This window comes from Linepithema humile, chromosome 1 (assembly GCF_040581485.1).
Source record: "Linepithema humile isolate Giens D197 chromosome 1, Lhum_UNIL_v1.0, whole genome shotgun sequence".
Classification (NCBI taxonomy): Eukaryota; Metazoa; Arthropoda; class Insecta; order Hymenoptera; family Formicidae; genus Linepithema; species Linepithema humile.
This window is the reverse complement of record NC_090128.1, coordinates 31,251,222-31,268,837: the sequence shown is the minus strand read 5'-3', so window position 1 is coordinate 31,268,837 and position 17,616 is coordinate 31,251,222. Positions and strand designations below refer to the sequence as shown.

At 43.2% G+C, this 17,616-nt stretch overlaps 4 protein-coding genes across 5 annotated transcripts; 2 read left to right on the top strand and 2 right to left on the bottom strand.

The window, feature by feature from the left end:
- Nucleotides 1-2,371: 2,371 nt before the first annotated feature.
- LOC136997331 (uncharacterized) lies at nucleotides 2,372-3,157 on the bottom strand. The gene has a single exon (XM_067348001.1). It carries the CDS (start codon nucleotides 3,155-3,157, stop codon nucleotides 2,372-2,374), a length of 786 nt encoding a protein of 261 aa, XP_067204102.1.
- A 4,474-nt stretch (nucleotides 3,158-7,631) lies between these two features.
- On the top strand, nucleotides 7,632-8,318 carry LOC136997324 (cuticle collagen 19-like). Its single transcript, XM_067347985.1, has 2 exons — nucleotides 7,632-7,652; nucleotides 7,731-8,318. The coding sequence occupies exons 1-2, from the start codon at nucleotides 7,632-7,634 to the stop codon at nucleotides 8,316-8,318; spliced, it is 609 nt and encodes a 202-aa protein (XP_067204086.1).
- Nucleotides 8,319-12,358: 4,040 nt separating this feature from the next.
- Nucleotides 12,359-16,061, top strand: LOC136997434 (uncharacterized). Its single transcript, XM_067348183.1, has 5 exons — nucleotides 12,359-13,739; nucleotides 14,155-14,274; nucleotides 14,442-14,534; nucleotides 14,855-14,941; nucleotides 15,044-16,061. The coding sequence occupies exons 1-5, from the start codon at nucleotides 13,640-13,642 to the stop codon at nucleotides 15,067-15,069; spliced, it is 426 nt and encodes a 141-aa protein (XP_067204284.1). The 5' UTR covers nucleotides 12,359-13,639; the 3' UTR covers nucleotides 15,070-16,061.
- On the bottom strand, nucleotides 15,930-17,559 carry LOC105670631 (uncharacterized). Of its 2 annotated transcripts, XM_012364260.2 has the most exons (4): nucleotides 17,025-17,559; nucleotides 16,735-16,948; nucleotides 16,386-16,658; nucleotides 15,930-16,256 (listed from the first exon to the last, which is right to left on the bottom strand). In XM_012364260.2, the coding sequence occupies exons 1-4, from the start codon at nucleotides 17,411-17,413 to the stop codon at nucleotides 15,930-15,932; spliced, it is 1,203 nt and encodes a 400-aa protein (XP_012219683.2). In that variant the 5' UTR covers nucleotides 17,414-17,559. The 2 variants fall into 2 exon arrangements, with proteins under 2 accessions (XP_012219683.2, XP_067204282.1); XM_067348181.1 differs by lacking the exon at nucleotides 17,025-17,559 and having other exon boundaries at nucleotides 16,735-16,991.
- Nucleotides 17,560-17,616: the final 57 nt, after the last annotated feature.

Genomic DNA, 17,616 nt, shown 5'->3' with positions numbered 1-17,616 from the left:
TATTGCCAATGTACATATATAATCATATTATATATATATATATATATATATATATATATATATATTTCTTTTTTTATCCACTTATTAATTATTTAATAATAATGACGAAATTGTCGAATTCGGAAATTTTCTTTTGTCAACATTCTAAGTCTAATAATAAATTAACAATATTAAATTAACATAATTATATTAAATAACATAACAGTATTAAATAAACGTAAATTAAACAATAATAATTTTTTGTACTTGATTTTCTCAACCTTTCTTCATACAATTTGTCTTTATTTCTCTGTTAAAGAATATCCATAATATATAAGATTCATAGTTGCGTAAATTTAAAACTGCTAGATACCATCGGAAAAGCTGTTGCAAATAGAATATGCAACGCCTTTCTTCCTTTCTATTTAAAAAGAATATGAGATTGATTTGTGTAATATCGCGTTCCATTTTGTCGTACTTCAAATGTAAGTGCTATAATCATGTAATTTGATTTCTTTTTCAGAATAATTTCCTGACATTTGTCAATAAAATGGATGCCAATACGTCAGTGGCTGCATGCAATACCAGTACAAAGGTAAATATCGAAAAAAAACTAAACAACGATATGAATCCAGTAAAAATCGTTGACACTGATAATGACGCTACCGATAAAAAATTCGAAAAGATAAAATCAGCTCTTTCCGATTTGGAAACGGATTTAATATAATACATTGTTCTGCAAGTTGTGTTGCGCACCATTGGTATTTATGGCTTACTAACTTTCAACTACATGAAAAATCTTATGACTACATTGTGGAGTAAGTGTACCCGTCACAAAAATTTCAGTATGTACATAGAAATTCAAGAAATCTTCAAGATTTTTAGGACACTTACTAGGTAATTCTAATATGACCTCTTTAAAATATTATCTTTAGCATAAAATTAAAGTAATTGATTAGTGCTTCACCAACAGAGTAGTTTCTTCTCGCGCAGTGAAAGATATCAATGATAGTACGGATGAGATATTATTAAACCCGTTTGAGGCGATCTACAATTCACAACAAAGTTCGAGATAAAAATCTGTTATATATAATAATAAAAAATGTTTGAACAACCAGAATATACATTTAGTCAAAAACACAATTCAAATATTATTAATATGTTGTATATCTATCCCGATTTTTTTAGTTTTTTCTGTATTATACGCATGAAATACAAAATTATAAATAAAATATTATCTTAAATTCTGTCACAAATTATAAACTATTGAAAACGGACTTATAAATTACGGCAACTTCTTTGTAAATTTTTGTAATTGTCAAATTGATTTATAATTTATTGTAAGTATTTCACACAATGTTAGCGATATTCATCGATATTTAAATTACATATGTAACGGTTCGCCTTTCTCGACGCCGCGGATCTGCTCGCCGGAGTCAGGATTCGAGAGAAGGAGGGAAGCTTGATCGATCACTCAATGAAATATATTAAAGCTGCGTTTATTCAGTCAATTGTGGTGAAGAATACAAAGTGCGCTTCTGCGCGGACGTTCCCTCTTAAGGGCTATGGCGTTCACTTACACTAACGTTAACTACACTCTATATAATACAACCGCGTACCGGGAGAACCCTGGTTTTAGGAGAGGGAGCACCCGTCTCCTTTAGGACGGCCTAGCGCGCCGCGAGCCGGGAGAACCCTGGCTTCAGGGCGGGAGCACCCGGCCCTGTCGGTGGGACGTCGGAGAGACCGAACGCCGGGAGAGCCCTGGCAGCAGAGCGGGAGAACCCGGCCCTGTCGGCGGAAAATCGGAGATACCGAATGCCGGGAGAAACCCTGGCAGCAGAGCGGGAGAACCCGGCCCTGTCGGCGGAAAGTCGGAGAGACCGAACGCCGGGAGAAACCCTGGCAGCAGAGCGGGAGAACCCGGCCCTGTCGGCGGAAAATCGGAGAGACCGAACGCCGGGAGAAACCCTGGCAGCAGAGCGGGAGAACCCGGCCCTGTCGGCGGAAAGTCGGAGCAGGTATATCTCGGGAGCACCCAGAGATGTGGTCTGGTCGGATACCGGATCGGGACAGGTCTCGTTATGCTGGCCGAGCCGGCTTATATACCCGGCTCGGGCCTCCCACCCGCGAGTATCGGTCGCGCAGTGGGAGCGGTCCCCACGCTGGGGCGTCGCATGGGCGCGAGCGCTCGTGGGCGTCATAGGCGTCGAGCCTACGTCTGGTCGGTCGCTAGGGACGATGAGTGGTAGGCGCATCGTCACATCACCCCCCCTCTTAGGCTAACGCAAGGAATAGACTCTGGCTTAAATGACTTGAATTTTCTGTGTTTATTATTTATTATTTTTTTTTTTCCTTAACCTAGGCTTACAATGTACTCCTTAACCTATGCTTAGACTAAGCGCTGTACGCTACGGGGACGGCCACGGCGGTCGAACCGGATGATCCACCGTCCGGTCGCGGTGCGGATCCGGTACTTCCGGCCGAGGATGGCGGTGAGGAACGGGACCTTGACCTCGGTGCCGTCGCCCAGTGTCACGGTCACCACTTGGGGCCCAGGTTGCCGGGGTCCCAGTCCAATAGACCTGGCGAGCGCGGGTTGGCCGGAACTGGCTGGTGGCAGGTCGGGCATGGCTGGCCCGGGCGTTGAGGCTGGTCTGGCCGGGGCGGGGCGCCTGATGAGCCTGGGCGGAGGCCGACTGGGGCCGGTGGCGACGGGCGATGCGCCGGGCGTGGTAGACCCGGGTGCCGGAACGGCGGCCTTATCGGGGCCGGCGACAAAGGCCGGCGGCGAGTCGGGCGTGGCTGGCCCTGGCGGGTTACCCGGGCTGGCTTCGGTGGGCGGCCGGGTGGGTGGTCGGCTGCGAACGGCGGTCGCGACGCACGACCGTCGCCTGGGCTTTGGCGGTGGCAACGGGGCGAGGAGCAGGATCGCTTTTCGGCGGTTCTCCCGGTCCGAGCGTTGTACTGACGTCCCGGGTCGGGGCGGCCGAGAAACAGGTCGCTTCGGGGCATCGGGCGGCTTGGCTGCTGGCTCCGCCGTTGGCTGGGGGCTCGGGGTTGGTCGAGGCCCTGGCGTCGGCTGGGAATCCGGTGTGGTCTCGGTCTGACCGGACTCGCTCGCGCTGTCGGAGATTTCCCCGAATAGGGCGTCCGCTATTTGCTGTGCGTTGGACATAGCGAAGGATTACTAAAAGCTCTATTTCCGGGCGGCTTTATATAGGCAAGCTCGAAGGGGCCGGAGTGGGGATGGAATGCGGCACGTGTCGGTTCTCGGCCGGCGTGCCGACGCTGGGAAAGCGGCCGGGAGTGGGAGTCAGGAATGCGGGCAGTAGTTCGTCCGTACGGCAAGCGCGCCGGAGTCGGTACGGGGACTGTGTCCCTGACAGTGGTCGTGCCGTAGGGCGGGCGCGTCGGTCGGCGTGCTCGGCTATTCCCCCTCTCCGTCGGACGGTTCTTCCTCGTCTGTGGGCCCAGTTTTGAGGTCCTGAACGTGGACGTGACGGTACCATTTGCCCTGTGCGCCCCGCAGGTCGACGATAACGGGTGACAGGATCCTCCGCACCTCTAGGGGCCCGATGAACTTGGGCGCTAGCTTAGCGTTAAATGCTTCGCTTCGGTTGGAGAGCGGGCGGTCCCGCTTCCACACCCGGTCGCCCAGCTTTGGCCGCCAGTCGCGACGCCGGAGATTATAGTGGCGCTCCTGTCGCTGGAAGGCGCAGGCCAAGTGGATCCTGGCGACTTCGAAGGCCTCGTCGAGTTGTCGGCAGACGTCCTCCGGGCTCCTGGAGTTGATCGGTATCCGGCGGTCGCGCGGATCCGGCCTGGCCAGTTCTCGGCCATGAGTAAGGAAGGCTGGCGTATATCCGGTGGCCTCGTGCCGCGCGGTGTTTACGGCGAATTGTAGAGCGTCGACATGTTCGTCCCAGTTTCGGTGACGTTCCTGGACGTACTGCGCGATCATGGTCTTGATCGTCCGGTTGGCTCGTTCCACCGGATTGCAGTGCGGTGCGTACACCGGCGCGGTCTGGTGTCGTATCCCGAAGGAGTCGAGCATGGTCCGGAATTGTCGCGATGTGAATTGCGTTCCATTGTCCGATATGATGCGTTGCGGGCACCCGTGCCGGTAGATAACTCGCCTTGTAATTTCGCGGGCGAGAGTGGGAGCCGTGGCCTGTCGCAGGGGTACTAGCTCTATCCACTTGCTGAAACGGTCTTGGGCCGTCAGTAGCCAGGTGTGCCCTTTCGCAGACCGGGGTAGAGGACCCACCAAATCTACGGACACCTGTTGCCACGGCTCGGTGACGGGGGTGGCGTGTAGCCGTCCGGCTGGTCGTTGCTGCGGTGGCTTGTATGCCAAACAGGTGGGGCAGCGGCGGACATATCGCGCGACCTCCCGGAACATTCTAGGCCAATAATAGAGCGACGCGACGCGGGCGACTGTCTTGGCTACGCCCAGGTGTCCGGCCGTGGGATCATCGTGTAGGCGCCGCAGGAGGTCCTCCCTCTGGTCTCGAGGGACGCATTGTTTCCACTGGTCGGAGGCGGGTGCGTCGTGGAAATCCAGGCTGTGTAGCACGTGCCGGTACAGCTGTCCGTCGCGTATATCGTAATCAGGGTATTCTGCGGGCTGACTCCGCACCCGCGAGAGGAGTCGTCGGTACCACGGGCAGGCGGGACGTGGAGTAATTGCGCTGACCTGCGGCTCGCGTGACAGGGCGTCGGCCACCTGGTTCTGCGTCCCGCGCCGGTATCGTATACAGAAATCGAACTGCTGCAGTTCGAACAGCCAGCGGCCCAGTCGGCCAGTCGGGGCCTCTAATTGTTGCAGCCACTTGAGGGCCTGGTGGTCCGTGATGACGACGAACCGGTATCCCTCCAGGTATCCACGCATTCGACGAATGCCCCAAACTACGGCCAGGCACTCGAGCTCGGTGGCGCTGTAGTTACGCTCGGCGCCATTGAGAGTGCGGCTAGCGTAGGCAATCACCCGTTCTCCCTCTGCAAGCTGTTGGGTCAGAACGGCCCCGAGGCCGTGTGAGCTGGCGTCAGTTTGCAGCAGGAACGGTTTCGAGAAGTCGGGGCAGGCTAGCACGGGAGACGAAGTCAGCGCTGCCTTGAGCCGTCCGAACGCGAGGTCTTCCTCGGGCCCCCAAGACCACCGTACATTCTTCTTGGTGAGATGGGTCAGTGGTGCGGCGACCGTCGAGAAGTCCGGTATGAATCGCCGATACCACGAGGCCATCCCCAGAAACTGGCGGACCTTGCGGACTGTGGTGGGGGCAGGCCATCCGGTTATGGCGGCCACCTTGATCGGATCGGTGCGGACTCCATTTCGGTCGATGATATGACCAAGATAGCGCAGGCTCTCCCGTCCGAAGTGGCACTTGGCGGGATTAAGGCGGAGCTTGGCCTGGCGTAGGCGCCGGAAAACTTCGGCCAGGTGTTGTAGATGTTCCTCGAAGGTCCGGCTTGCGATCACGATGTCGTCCAAGTACACCAAGACGTGTGGTTCCAATTCCGGACCTAGGACGGAGTCGAGTAGCCGTTGGAAAGTAGCCGGTGCGGAGTGCAGGCCAAATGGCATAACTCGGAACTGGAACAATCCTTTTCCCGGGACCGTGAACGCGGTTGCTGGTCGGCTCTCTGGCGTGAGTGGAATCTGCCAGTACCCGCTCTTTAGATCTAGTGTGGACAGATACCGGGCCCCACGGAGTTTGTCCAGTGTTGCGGCAATATGTGGCAGCGGGTAGGCGTCCTTTACTGATGCGGCGTTGAGCTTGCGGAAATCGATGCAGAATCGGTGGGATCCGTCCCGCTTCCGTACGACCACAACCGGAGAGCTCCACGGGCTGTTGGACGGCTCAATTATGCCTTCGGCAAGCATGCTTTCGACCTCCCGATCGATAATAGCTTGCATGGCCGGGTTTCGGGGGCGATATCGCTGCTTGATGGGCGTCACGGGCTTGAGCCGTATATGGTGGGCCCCGCGATCGGTCGGCCCCTTGATGGCCTCAAAGCTCGGTAACTCGCGTTCTAGAAAGGTTCTCAGACGCGCCTCTTCTGATGGCGAGGCGTGGGTGCTGGCGGCCACCAGGCTGGTTGCTGCCGTGGTCGATGTCTCGGTTCGCGGAGGAGGAGGCAGAGTGATGCCCAGTTTTGCCCACAGATCGACACCGATCAGCATCGGACTACCCAGGCGGGGTAGTACCGCAAAGCGGTGAGTGTATGTGTTTCCTTGCACGGAGATGGGCAGGACTATAGTTTCGGTGATAAGGACGCTGGTCCCGTCGGCGAGATCGACCCGATCGGTCGCGGCTTCTAGGTGGTACGGGCTGCCTTCGCACAGGCGTACCGTTGCCTGATCGACGAACGAGAGTTCGGAACCTGAGTCCAGCAGCGCCCAGCGCGTATGTTGTAGAATCCGAACTCGGAGGTGCGGTCGGGGCTGGTACCTCATTCGGAGGCGGGCTGGGCGGCGGCCGCAACGTCCCCGGCCCGGCTGGCGTTTCCCGACGGTGGGTGACAATCGCGAGTCAGGACGCCATCCTTCCCGCAACGGGAACAAAACTTCTTGGCCGGCCGTCGGCAGTCCTGACGTGTATGCCCACGCTGCTTGCACCGCCAGCAACATTCATCCCGGCTGTAAGCGGCAGCCGCGGCGGTCTTGCAGCCGGGAGTTCCGGTCCGCTCGGTCCGACGGTGGTTTATGGCCTCCAACTGGGCGGCTCTGGTGCTTAGCTCGCCCACTGTGGTAGCGTCGGTCAGCTGAACGTACAGCTGGTACTCCGGGCCCATGTTTTCATGTAGTTGCTCTACTTGATCTCGCGCGGTGTAGCCCCCAGCCCGGCGCATCATGGTCAACAACGCCGTGGCGTAGGCCTGAAATGGCTCGTCCGGCCGTTGATAACGGCCTTGTATGTCCCGCCGGAGCCGGCGCTGGTAGCCCGGCGGCAAATAATGCCCGCGGAGCTGGTCGCAGAACTCCCTCCATGTGGTCCAGGTATCGCGGTTATTTCGATACCACAAGAGGGCGTCGCCTTTTAGCATTTCGGGCAACCCCAGCAACAGCTGATCGTCTCGGCACCCGTATCCTTGCCGCAACTCGTCCACGCGCTCGAGGAAGGCCAGCGGGTCCTTTCCGTCGAAGTGGAGCCCCCATTTCCTTATCTGGTTCATGACCTTTGCTGGGTCGGCCATGGGTGTTTCTACGACGGTGGACGGGCCGGGGTTTGTGCTAGCGGTGTCTAGCGGCATATTCCCGGATCCCGTGGCAACGCGGTTCTCAAACAGTGAGGGGTTCTGTGCCACAAATCGCCGCAGCCGCTTTCGCAATTCGTCGAGAGTTCCCTCGGTCGATAGTCCTTGCGCGGCTAGCTCCTCGATGGCCTCTCGCTTGGAGATATAGTCGATCCACCGTGGCATGGAGTCTTATGCCGATCGTAGCTTCCTCTAGTCAGGTCCCTGTTCGGGCGCCATGTAACGGTTCGCCTTTCTCGACGCCGCGGATCTGCTCGCCGGAGTCAGGATTCGAGAGAAGGAGGGAAGCTTGATCGATCACTCAATGAAATATATTAAAGCTGCGTTTATTCAGTCAATTGTGGTGAAGAATACAAAGTGCGCTTCTGCGCGGACGTTCCCTCTTAAGGGCTATGGCGTTCACTTACACTAACGTTAACTACACTCTATATAATACAACCGCGTACCGGGAGAACCCTGGTTTTAGGAGAGGGAGCACCCGTCTCCTTTAGGACGGCCTAGCGCGCCGCGAGCCGGGAGAACCCTGGCTTCAGGGCGGGAGCACCCGGCCCTGTCGGTGGGACGTCGGAGAGACCGAACGCCGGGAGAGCCCTGGCAGCAGAGCGGGAGAACCCGGCCCTGTCGGCGGAAAATCGGAGATACCGAATGCCGGGAGAAACCCTGGCAGCAGAGCGGGAGAACCCGGCCCTGTCGGCGGAAAGTCGGAGAGACCGAACGCCGGGAGAAACCCTGGCAGCAGAGCGGGAGAACCCGGCCCTGTCGGCGGAAAATCGGAGAGACCGAACGCCGGGAGAAACCCTGGCAGCAGAGCGGGAGAACCCGGCCCTGTCGGCGGAAAGTCGGAGCAGGTATATCTCGGGAGCACCCAGAGATGTGGTCTGGTCGGATACCGGATCGGGACAGGTCTCGTTATGCTGGCCGAGCCGGCTTATATACCCGGCTCGGGCCTCCCACCCGCGAGTATCGGTCGCGCAGTGGGAGCGGTCCCCACGCTGGGGCGTCGCATGGGCGCGAGCGCTCGTGGGCGTCATAGGCGTCGAGCCTACGTCTGGTCGGTCGCTAGGGACGATGAGTGGTAGGCGCATCGTCACACATAGAACACTGAAAATTATCGTTGACACTAACTACTGTAACAAATTGAATTTGTTTTATTTTTTATAATAAAAAGCTGTAATATTTCCTTCACTACTTACTTAACTTGTATATTTTTTATTTTATTAATAAATAAAACATCAATAAATACCAACAACAAAGTATAAAACATTTTTAACAAATTTACGTACGTTCAACGCGTATCAAAGTTACGAAATAATTGAAAGATAATTTCTTACGAAAAATAATTATTGTTACAATTATTGAAAATCTTTTGAAAATATTAAAACTTTTTTAAGTTCTACTTCTTATTGTTAGATCTCTACATTATTGTTACCTATAGATGTTTATAGAATATTTAAGAAATATATTTTTATATATTGTTAAGTAATTGGTATGTTCATTATATCCAATTTTGACGTGTCTACTGGCGCAACTCGACTTTAGACTCATAAATGCTATGATCCAAAGTTACCATTGAGAATTTTGCTGTTGGTATGCTTCAGCGCGTGTGCACAGGTAATTTGAATTTCTCAATCAATTTTGTCAATAATTTGAACAACTCTGCTTGCATTATATATAATGTATAATTTGAAAGTATAGATAGAACTTTACAATCTTACTTACAATCTTTTTTGAATTTTATTACAGAATACTATATGCAAATGGGCAAAAAACTATCATATGCATCACAAGTATTGCGATATCAATGTGAATCCTCACAATGCCAAGCGCAGCTTTTTTTTATTCAAATATGGGTTGAGTGATGATGAAGGAACATCCGGAATTTACTGAGAAAAGCAAGAACATACGTATAAAACACTGTGGTCACCTCTGAAGTCGCCTCATAATTTTCTCTATTTCTACAAAAAGTATGCAATGTGCAATTTCCGTTTCACTGTTAATTATTTCTAATGCTGACCTAAATACACATATCTTCTTGCACGATTATTCATCGTAGCACACAGTGCGTACGATGACAAATGACAATTTTTAAATGCAGCTGCTTAATACTTGACCTTTAATCAAGAGACACGGTAGGTCTCGCGCCAAGTTCACGCGCAGCGCGAAACCAAACGTGTATCTTTACGCGAGCCCGAAGAGTCCAGCGCTGGACTCTCTAGAGAGCCGAGATTATCGGAACTCAATAATGCCTGGGCCGATCGAGTTGATAATAGCCTCAATCACTTTAGCGCATACCCAAAATATATAATAAAAGTATGCTTGTTTTTGCATCTATTATAGTTTACGTGTAAACGCCCAACCCTGGCTTTTACTATTCAAAATAAGTTATAGGTCATTACTGTATGAGATATCTATAAGAGTTTATCATCTTTTTAAATATTGACAAAAATGCAAAATTTTATTTACACACGCGCACGCACACACACACACACACACACACACACACACACACACAAACAAAATTATAGAAGTAATTTATTAAAATAATTTAAATGTACATTTTCAAATTACACAGGTTATTGTGTTACGTCCTGATAGATGTAGAATTTTTTCGTTGGGCTCGGCGATCGACGTAAACGGACCTGACCGCACGAGCCGAGCGGCACGTTTAAGACTTGCGACGGGTCAGCGACTGGAAGAGTCGTTTTTACTCCGTCAACAAGTCAACCGCTCGTGGTTCCCTTTTTGGGTCAAGGAATTGAATCCCTATTACCCGGGGCGGAACCTTTGTGCGCAATTTGAGAGGGAAGGTGTGAGGGGGTGACGAACGAGGAAGGTGTGGTTAAATGAAAAAGAACAAAAGTTTAATTTACTAAAGACAACATTTTAATTTGATTGAATTTATAATTAGGATACAAAAACTTAATTCTTAATCGCATATGTTAATAATTTTATTCATGTATTCTTTACAAGTGTGTGTGTGTGTGTGTGTGTGTGTGTGTGTGTGTGTGTGTGTGTGTGTGTGTGTGTGTGTGTGAGTGTGTTTTATTTTTCCGGAGGGAGGACAGAAGAAATAATAAAATAAAGAGAAATGAACTGACTTACTCGTTGCAGAGTAGTTTCGGATCGCGTTGAATATGTTCGGTGGTTCTGAGCAGGCGCCCCGTTGAGGGAAGGTGTTGTATAGGCGTCGGACCTTTTTGTAAACGAGTGGGCACCCTACTGCGGGATGGTGTCGTCAAGGTAATGGACCCTCTACTTGAGATGCACCACGAGATGGTCGCGACAAAGTATCAACTGATTTTACTCTTTGATTCGCGCCCCCGAACTACTCGAAAAACTGTTTCGAGAAACTGAGCTAAACGGAATAACTGCGCAAACTGCTTGAAAAACTGTGTGTGATTGTGTCCGGAGCCACCAGAACACGGTTTTTATACTTTTTCTTTGGGGTAGATCCCTTTGGAAAATCTTAGGTTTTTGGAGCGGGAATCGAATAGGAATTAGTCTTGCGAGAAAATTTTTAATGTGGGGGAGGATGGCGTCATTTTTAGCTAATAGGATTGGGTTTAGATGATTAGGTTACTTGAAATGAGATAGGAAGAAAGAGGCCCTAACGAATAAGGAATAGCGTCGTTTCGGGTCCATATATGATGGGGGTAGGTTTTTGAGGTGGCGTAACCCGGTTGGTGTTAATTAGTATAGGTGGGGTGCATCTCAGTGTCTTAAGATCTGGGTGGACGTAGTCTTTAGACCATACGATGGAATGATGGGTGGTCTATAGAAGTGCTTGCCCCGATTCTCGGCTTTCGGATTGGGTGGTTAAGAATCGGTATATAAGTTCGCAAAGCCTTGGGTCACTGATCTAATAAATTTGACAGTTTACGACTGTCGCGTGCCCTTGGTGTCGCGTGGAGAGTGCGACTAATGCATCTCGGTTTCCCAGACCTACTAAACACGTGCGCCGTATCAGGTGTCGCGCCTTCTCGGCATGCGACTGCGGTCATTCCCCGATCGTTACTCGGTAAAACCCTATCTACTAGCTAGAGTTCCCGTAGGTGGAATCCAAGAGTATGTCTAGTTGGTGCCAGTTTTTTCTTTTTATCTCTTACTCTAACCGTCTGGAGTCGGTTAAGGACTCCAGCTACCGCGAAGTTTTGACTTTTACGGTTTTTCTGGCGACGATAGGCACGCTGAGCGGCCAAGGTATTTTGAAATATCCATGCTATTTTTCTCTGTGAGAAGATTCGAGCTCCTGGTGTCTTATGAGAAAAACAGCTCTGGCGTTATAATATTTCTTAAGAGTTTTTGTTGGTTCCGCGTTTACTAGATCTGGTATTTAATGAAAAGAAAAGAATTGTGTAGTCTGATCAGGACGTAACAATTGAAAATAACTGATCTTTTGCTAAATAAACTGTAAATGCAAAAATAAATGCTACAATACATGTATTTACAATACGTGTGTATTTATATTTCAAATCTGATTGATATACATAATCATGTTTTATAAGTATGCATTACCGACACTTTGTAGATATAGCACATATCGGAACCAAAAAGTCGTGGACGTAGCACGGAAGAGACCCAAAAGATCGTGGACGTTACCTACGGGATTCGTGGACATTGGCTACGTAGTTCAATGTGCACGTTTTGTGCACATAGAGGCGCTAGCCCACAGAAACACGAAAAATGCGGGCATGTCCACTCTCAGTCTTCTCTCTGCTGTGAACAATATAAATAATATTTTAGTAAGTAATTATAAAATTGAAAAAATAAGAGAAATATAATTCTTAAATAAAATTAATTAATAAGATTAATAATTAATAAGATTTACATAAGTAATTATTATTAGTTTTAATGCAGATTAAATTAGACATTAAAAATATATTATAACCTATATATACCTATATATATTATTTTTCAAGAAAAGTATAATAATATATAAAATTGATTTTCAGAAAAAAACTTCTTTTATAATAAAAAATAGATAATAAAGAAAATGTTAAAATTTTATTAATGTTATATCAACAACATTCTTGTTTATATGTTACAAAAAGTGTTGATTATCATAATTGTATGAAACGAGATCAAGCTTTACAGATAATCTGTAATCAGTACAAAGAATTAACAGAACAACTAATAACAACTAAAATTGCAAAAAAAAAAATTAATAATTTAAGATCACAATATCTGGACCATCTAAATAAAATAAAACATTCAAAATCAAGCGGTGCATCACTTGATGATATCTATAAACTAACTTGGCAATATAACATAAGGGTGCTTACGATAATTCAAATTTGAGTTAGTTTTACTAGGGCCAAAAAATGAGATAGACATAACCATCTAGAACCTTTATGATTCATGACAACTTGACGCTGTCTTGTATTGCTTGAGTTATATTTATTGAATTTATTGAGTTTATTGAGCAAATTTTATTGTAATAGAAAAATGTCATTTATTATTATTATTAATTATATTATTATTAATTTATTAAAGAGGTATACCAACATACATACCAACATTATTTGTTTCTTTCATAGACTGATTTGCAGTTGACATTTTTCTATTACAATAAAATTTGCTCAATAAACTCAACAAATTCAATGAATTTAACTCAAGCAATACAGGACAGTGTCGAGTTGTCATAAATCATAAAGGTTCTAGATGGTTATGTCTATCTCATTTTTCGGTTCTAGTGAAACTAACTCGAACTTGAATTATCGTAAACACCCATAGATCAGAAAATCATCGTAAAGAATCGTAACTCGATTACAACGCTAACTATATTCAGCCAAGTATAAATATTATTGTTCGAGGACTCGGACCGAGATCTCGGATTGAGTTCTAGCATCGTGGACACAAGGCTTTACGAGTCGCTCGCCGCTTACCGCACGCCGCGCGCCTAGCGACCGCAATGCTGCCAGAAACGAGCGGCGGCATCACACTAATAGCGTTTTCGAATAAACGGGGTTTGAACGATCTAGGGTTGATCAATCACTATTTTACTATAAATGTAAGTCTTTCATTGGTGGAGAGGTTGCAATGACGTCATTAACCAATCTTGGGTCGTTCAAATCCTGGGCTGCGTTCCAAAACTCTACTCTGAGTAGCGGAGTTAACTCTACGCAGTTCCAAAATACAGAGTGATTAACTATATGGGCGGAGCTTAAGCGTTCCAAAAGTTAGAGTAACGTACGCCGGAGTTAACTCTATGAACCCTGCTTTCGAGGTGGGTTAAAAGAGTAAGGCTGGTATTACTCTCTATCCAAGAGCCAATTGCTACGTCCGATGGCTCGTTGTACGACAAATGTAATACCAGCCTAAGTTTAGTATCAGAAAAAAATAGAAAAAAATTTTAAGGTTATAATTATTATTAATATTGGGATTATTATTTTTGATTGTAATGGCTCTAAAGTTAATTAAAGGTATTCATACCCTTATTACCACTGAAAATGGAATGCCAGTGCAACAAAACGGATCATTTTTAGTAATGGATGTGAGAGGTAAGTAAAAAAATATTTATATTGAAATTTTTTTACAATCTTTTCCGAAAAAGGAAAAATTGCCGTGTCTTTAATTTCTCCTCAGATTAATCTAACACAGATTTTTTACTGAAATATTTATATTAATGTTAGATGTATATATATATCTAAATTGTATACATATATATATATATATTTATATATATAGTTATAATCTATCTTACACATAAACATGCGCGCCCACGCGCTATAATTAGAATTATAAATATTAGATTTAATATTTATATTATCCATCTCTCTCTCTCTCTTTTTTAGAATGAACATTTATATGTGAATATTGTATATTTATATGTATATTTTTAATATACACATTCTTTATAATATCATGTTTATGATTTAATTTGTTTAATTTGTTAATTAATTTGTATTTTTGTAGACAATAGTATCCTTACAGTACTTGACACAGAGACAATGCGAGAGTTTTACAATTTAAATCCTAAGAATCCAAAAAATATATGTGTAGATATCAATAAAAAGCTTAATTGTCAACAAAAAGGTAAATCTATATTATATGATCGTGATTTTTATTAATTTTTTAATAAATTAATTTTGTTATGATTGCTATTTATTATAATATTTGTTGCACATATATACTGTTCACTTACAATCATATATATATATATGTATGTATGTATGTATGTAGGTATGTATTTCTTTTTTCAGATTTAAGAAAAAATGAAACAATTACTTCTGATAATTTTATAAAAAATATTGAAGATGTCACTGCTTCTAGCAGAGCTTCTAATAAAGATGCTGGTGAGCTAAAAAAATTATATTTATAAATTGAAACTGTCACATATTTTTATTACTATACTTTTTTATATGTTTGTAATTGTATTGTATTCATTACTTATTATAGCTACATTTTGCTATATGCCAACAGAAAAATAAATCTATTAATCATACTTCTAATTAATTTTCTAATGAATTAATTTTTGTAACGATTTGTCACTATTTATTATAACATTTTTATATATTGTTTATTTAACAATCATAAGATTAAATATTATATTGTTTACATATATATATATATATATATATATATATATATATATATATATATTTTTTTTTTTCAGATTTAAAAGAGAATGAAACTTCTCATAATTTTTTACAACATATTGAAGATGGTACTGATTCTAGTAAAGATTCTAATAAAGATACTAGTAAGCAAAAAAAATATATTAATTACCTTAAATATGTCACATTTTTTTTTCTTATACTTTTTTATATGTTTATAATTATACTGTATTCATTGCTTGTTATAGCTACATGGGAACATTCTGCTACATAGGAACATCCAACAATTATGCTTCTCATTTCTTTATATAAAAATCATCTTACATTATTCAAGAATGATAAAATAAGAAATGAGGTTGTATGGAAAAAGATTGCGGATTGTTTAAAAGAAAAAGGTTATATATATACTGCAAAACAAACTGAAAATAATTGGAAAAATTTAAGGAAAAGTTATATAAAAACAAAAGATCATAATTCAAAGTCAGGAGCGTCATTTAAGAAATGTAAATACTATGATGAAATGGAAGAAATTTATGGAAAATCTCATATTGTGCAGCCTGTAGCCATTGCATCAAATCTTTCACAAAAAATTGTATCTATTTCAACTGACGAAGAACAAAGATCTGATAGAGAAAATGAGGACATAGTACCTCCTCCAAAGAAAACTAAAATGGAAAAACAATTGCATGTATTAACAGAATACATGGACAAAAATGAAAAAGCGAAAGAAAAAAGGCATAAAGAAAGATTAGAATATCAAAAAGAAGCTATAGAAACTTACAAGCAATTAATGAGCAAGTTATTGGATAAATTATAAACATCTTCTCTTTACGTTTAAACACTTTTGCTTTTTATTTTATAAGTTACAAATTTATGAAGCATCTTAAATAATATTTTATTGTTCATTTAAATCATAACATATATTAGTATTTAATGTTCGCGTGTTATACTATTAATATAATTTATATAATATTATAAGTTATGTTTAAAAAATTATACAGTATTATGCGTTATGTTTAAAAAATTGCAGTATTATGAGTTATATTAAAAAAAATTGCAGTATTATGAGTAATGTTTAAAAAATTGCAATATTATGAGTTATGTTTAAAAAAGCAGTATTATATTAAATAACAATTATATTCGTTCTCTATATAAACATATTGCTAAATAATTGCGTTTTGCTGCACCCTCGTTATCATGATCTCTATGCTGCTCTTCTCTTTCAAAAATTTCTATATTTTGATTTTTTTCAGTACCTTCTAAAATGTAATTTTCAATGTCATCAATATTTTGTAAACAAATATTATGAAGAACACAGCAAGCCAAAATTGTCAGTGATATTAAATCCACTCTCGTCATATCTAAATATTTCAGGCGTCTAAATCGGCCTTTTAATAATGCAAAGGCACGTTCTATCGTTTGCCTCGTTTGAGATAATATATGATTAAAATTATTTTCGACCTGTAACATATAAAAATAGTACATATAATAATAGTACATATAATAACAATAACACATACAAAGTTTGATGAAAGTGATTCTTAATATATTAATTTCAATATCTTAACATTATAGTTTCTTCAAATTTACCTGTGACAAGTGACCATTATCTCTATAAGCTGTTAAACACCATTTATACAAAGGATAAGCTTTATCTCCTATAATATATTCTTCATTAGGGAAAAAATTGCGATAATTTCTGTTGACATTGTGCCAAAAGTCTGAATTATGGAAAACTCTGACGTCACTCACAGATCCAGGATAACCAACGTAACAATCAGTGAAATATAAATCTGCATTACATATTGCTTGTAAAGTTACAGCATATCTGCATTTTCTTGTTAAATAGGATCGCGTGTCTACCTACAATCAATTCATATTTTCATTAATCAAAGAATATATTAAATTTAAAAAAAAATAAAACTATAAAAATACTTACAGATGGTGCTGGAATTTCAATGTGCGTACCGTCAATAGCACCAAGAACATAGTTAAGACCTGCTATTCGTTTAAATTTTTCAGTAACAGTATTCATGTCATTTACAGATGGCCATTTGATCACATTATTTGAGATATTACACAGAACCTGCACAACACGTCGCACACAATGATTTAATGACGACTTTGCCAAATTAAATTTAAGTCCCACTGATCTATAAACAATAGATATATTTCATTATTGAATATCTTATAAAAATTATCATTTACAAATGCATACTCTGTAGCAACCTGTAAGAATCAGGAGTCGCCAATAACCACAAAGTTGCGAGTAACTGTACTCTCGGTGATATATAGGATCTTCCTATTTTATTATGTTTTGATAACATTAAACTTAAATTGTTTTCTAATAAATGAAAACAGCGTGGTGTCATACGAAAATGTTCTTTAAAATGATGTGTTGTAAATCTGGGTATTACATTATCTACATAACCTTCTATGCGAACATTTTTTTTTCGTTTTCCTCTTAATTGAGAAACTTGAACCATATAATATAATTCACCCATTTCGCTTTCACTTTCGTTTTCGCTTATAAGATCTAAATTTAAAATATTTTTTGTAAATATTTCATTGCAAATAGCAATGACACTTATTAAACTATTTTTATTTTGTTCCGCCATTTTGCTTCACTCTACTGCGTTCAAAATCTATTCGACTTGGTAACTTACTCTCGCTTACTCTTCTCCCCACTACTCTGGGTTTCATAAAGTTAATAGAGTAGAGTTTTGGAACGCAGCCCTGTATAATCGAAAACGCTATAATAAAACCGAGAACCGATGACGTCACCCTATCCGTGTGAGCTCGACCCGGTCGACCAATGGAA

Coding starts and splice junctions, on each gene's coding strand:
- LOC136997331 (XM_067348001.1), bottom strand. CDS start 3,157: ATGTCCAACGCACAGCAAATAGCGGACGCCCTATTCGGGGAAATCTCC.
- LOC136997324 (XM_067347985.1), top strand. CDS start 7,632: ATGGCGTTCACTTACACTAAC. Junction 7,653..7,730: donor TGGCGTTCACTTACACTAAC/GTTAACTACACT, acceptor CGTCTCCTTTAG/GACGGCCTAGCGCGCCGCGA.
- LOC136997434 (XM_067348183.1), top strand. CDS start 13,640: ATGGCTCTAAAGTTAATTAAAGGTATTCATACCCTTATTACCACTGAA. Junction 13,740..14,154: donor TTTAGTAATGGATGTGAGAG/GTAAGTAAAAAA, acceptor GTATTTTTGTAG/ACAATAGTATCCTTACAGTA. Junction 14,535..14,854: donor AGCTTCTAATAAAGATGCTG/GTGAGCTAAAAA, acceptor TTTTTTTTTCAG/ATTTAAAAGAGAATGAAACT.
- LOC105670631 (XM_012364260.2), bottom strand. CDS start 17,413: ATGGCGGAACAAAATAAAAATAGTTTAATAAGTGTCATTGCTATTTGC. Junction 16,949..17,024: donor GCGACTCCTGATTCTTACAG/GTTGCTACAGAG, acceptor TATTGTTTATAG/ATCAGTGGGACTTAAATTTA. Junction 16,257..16,385: donor ATAATGGTCACTTGTCACAG/GTAAATTTGAAG, acceptor TATATGTTACAG/GTCGAAAATAATTTTAATCA.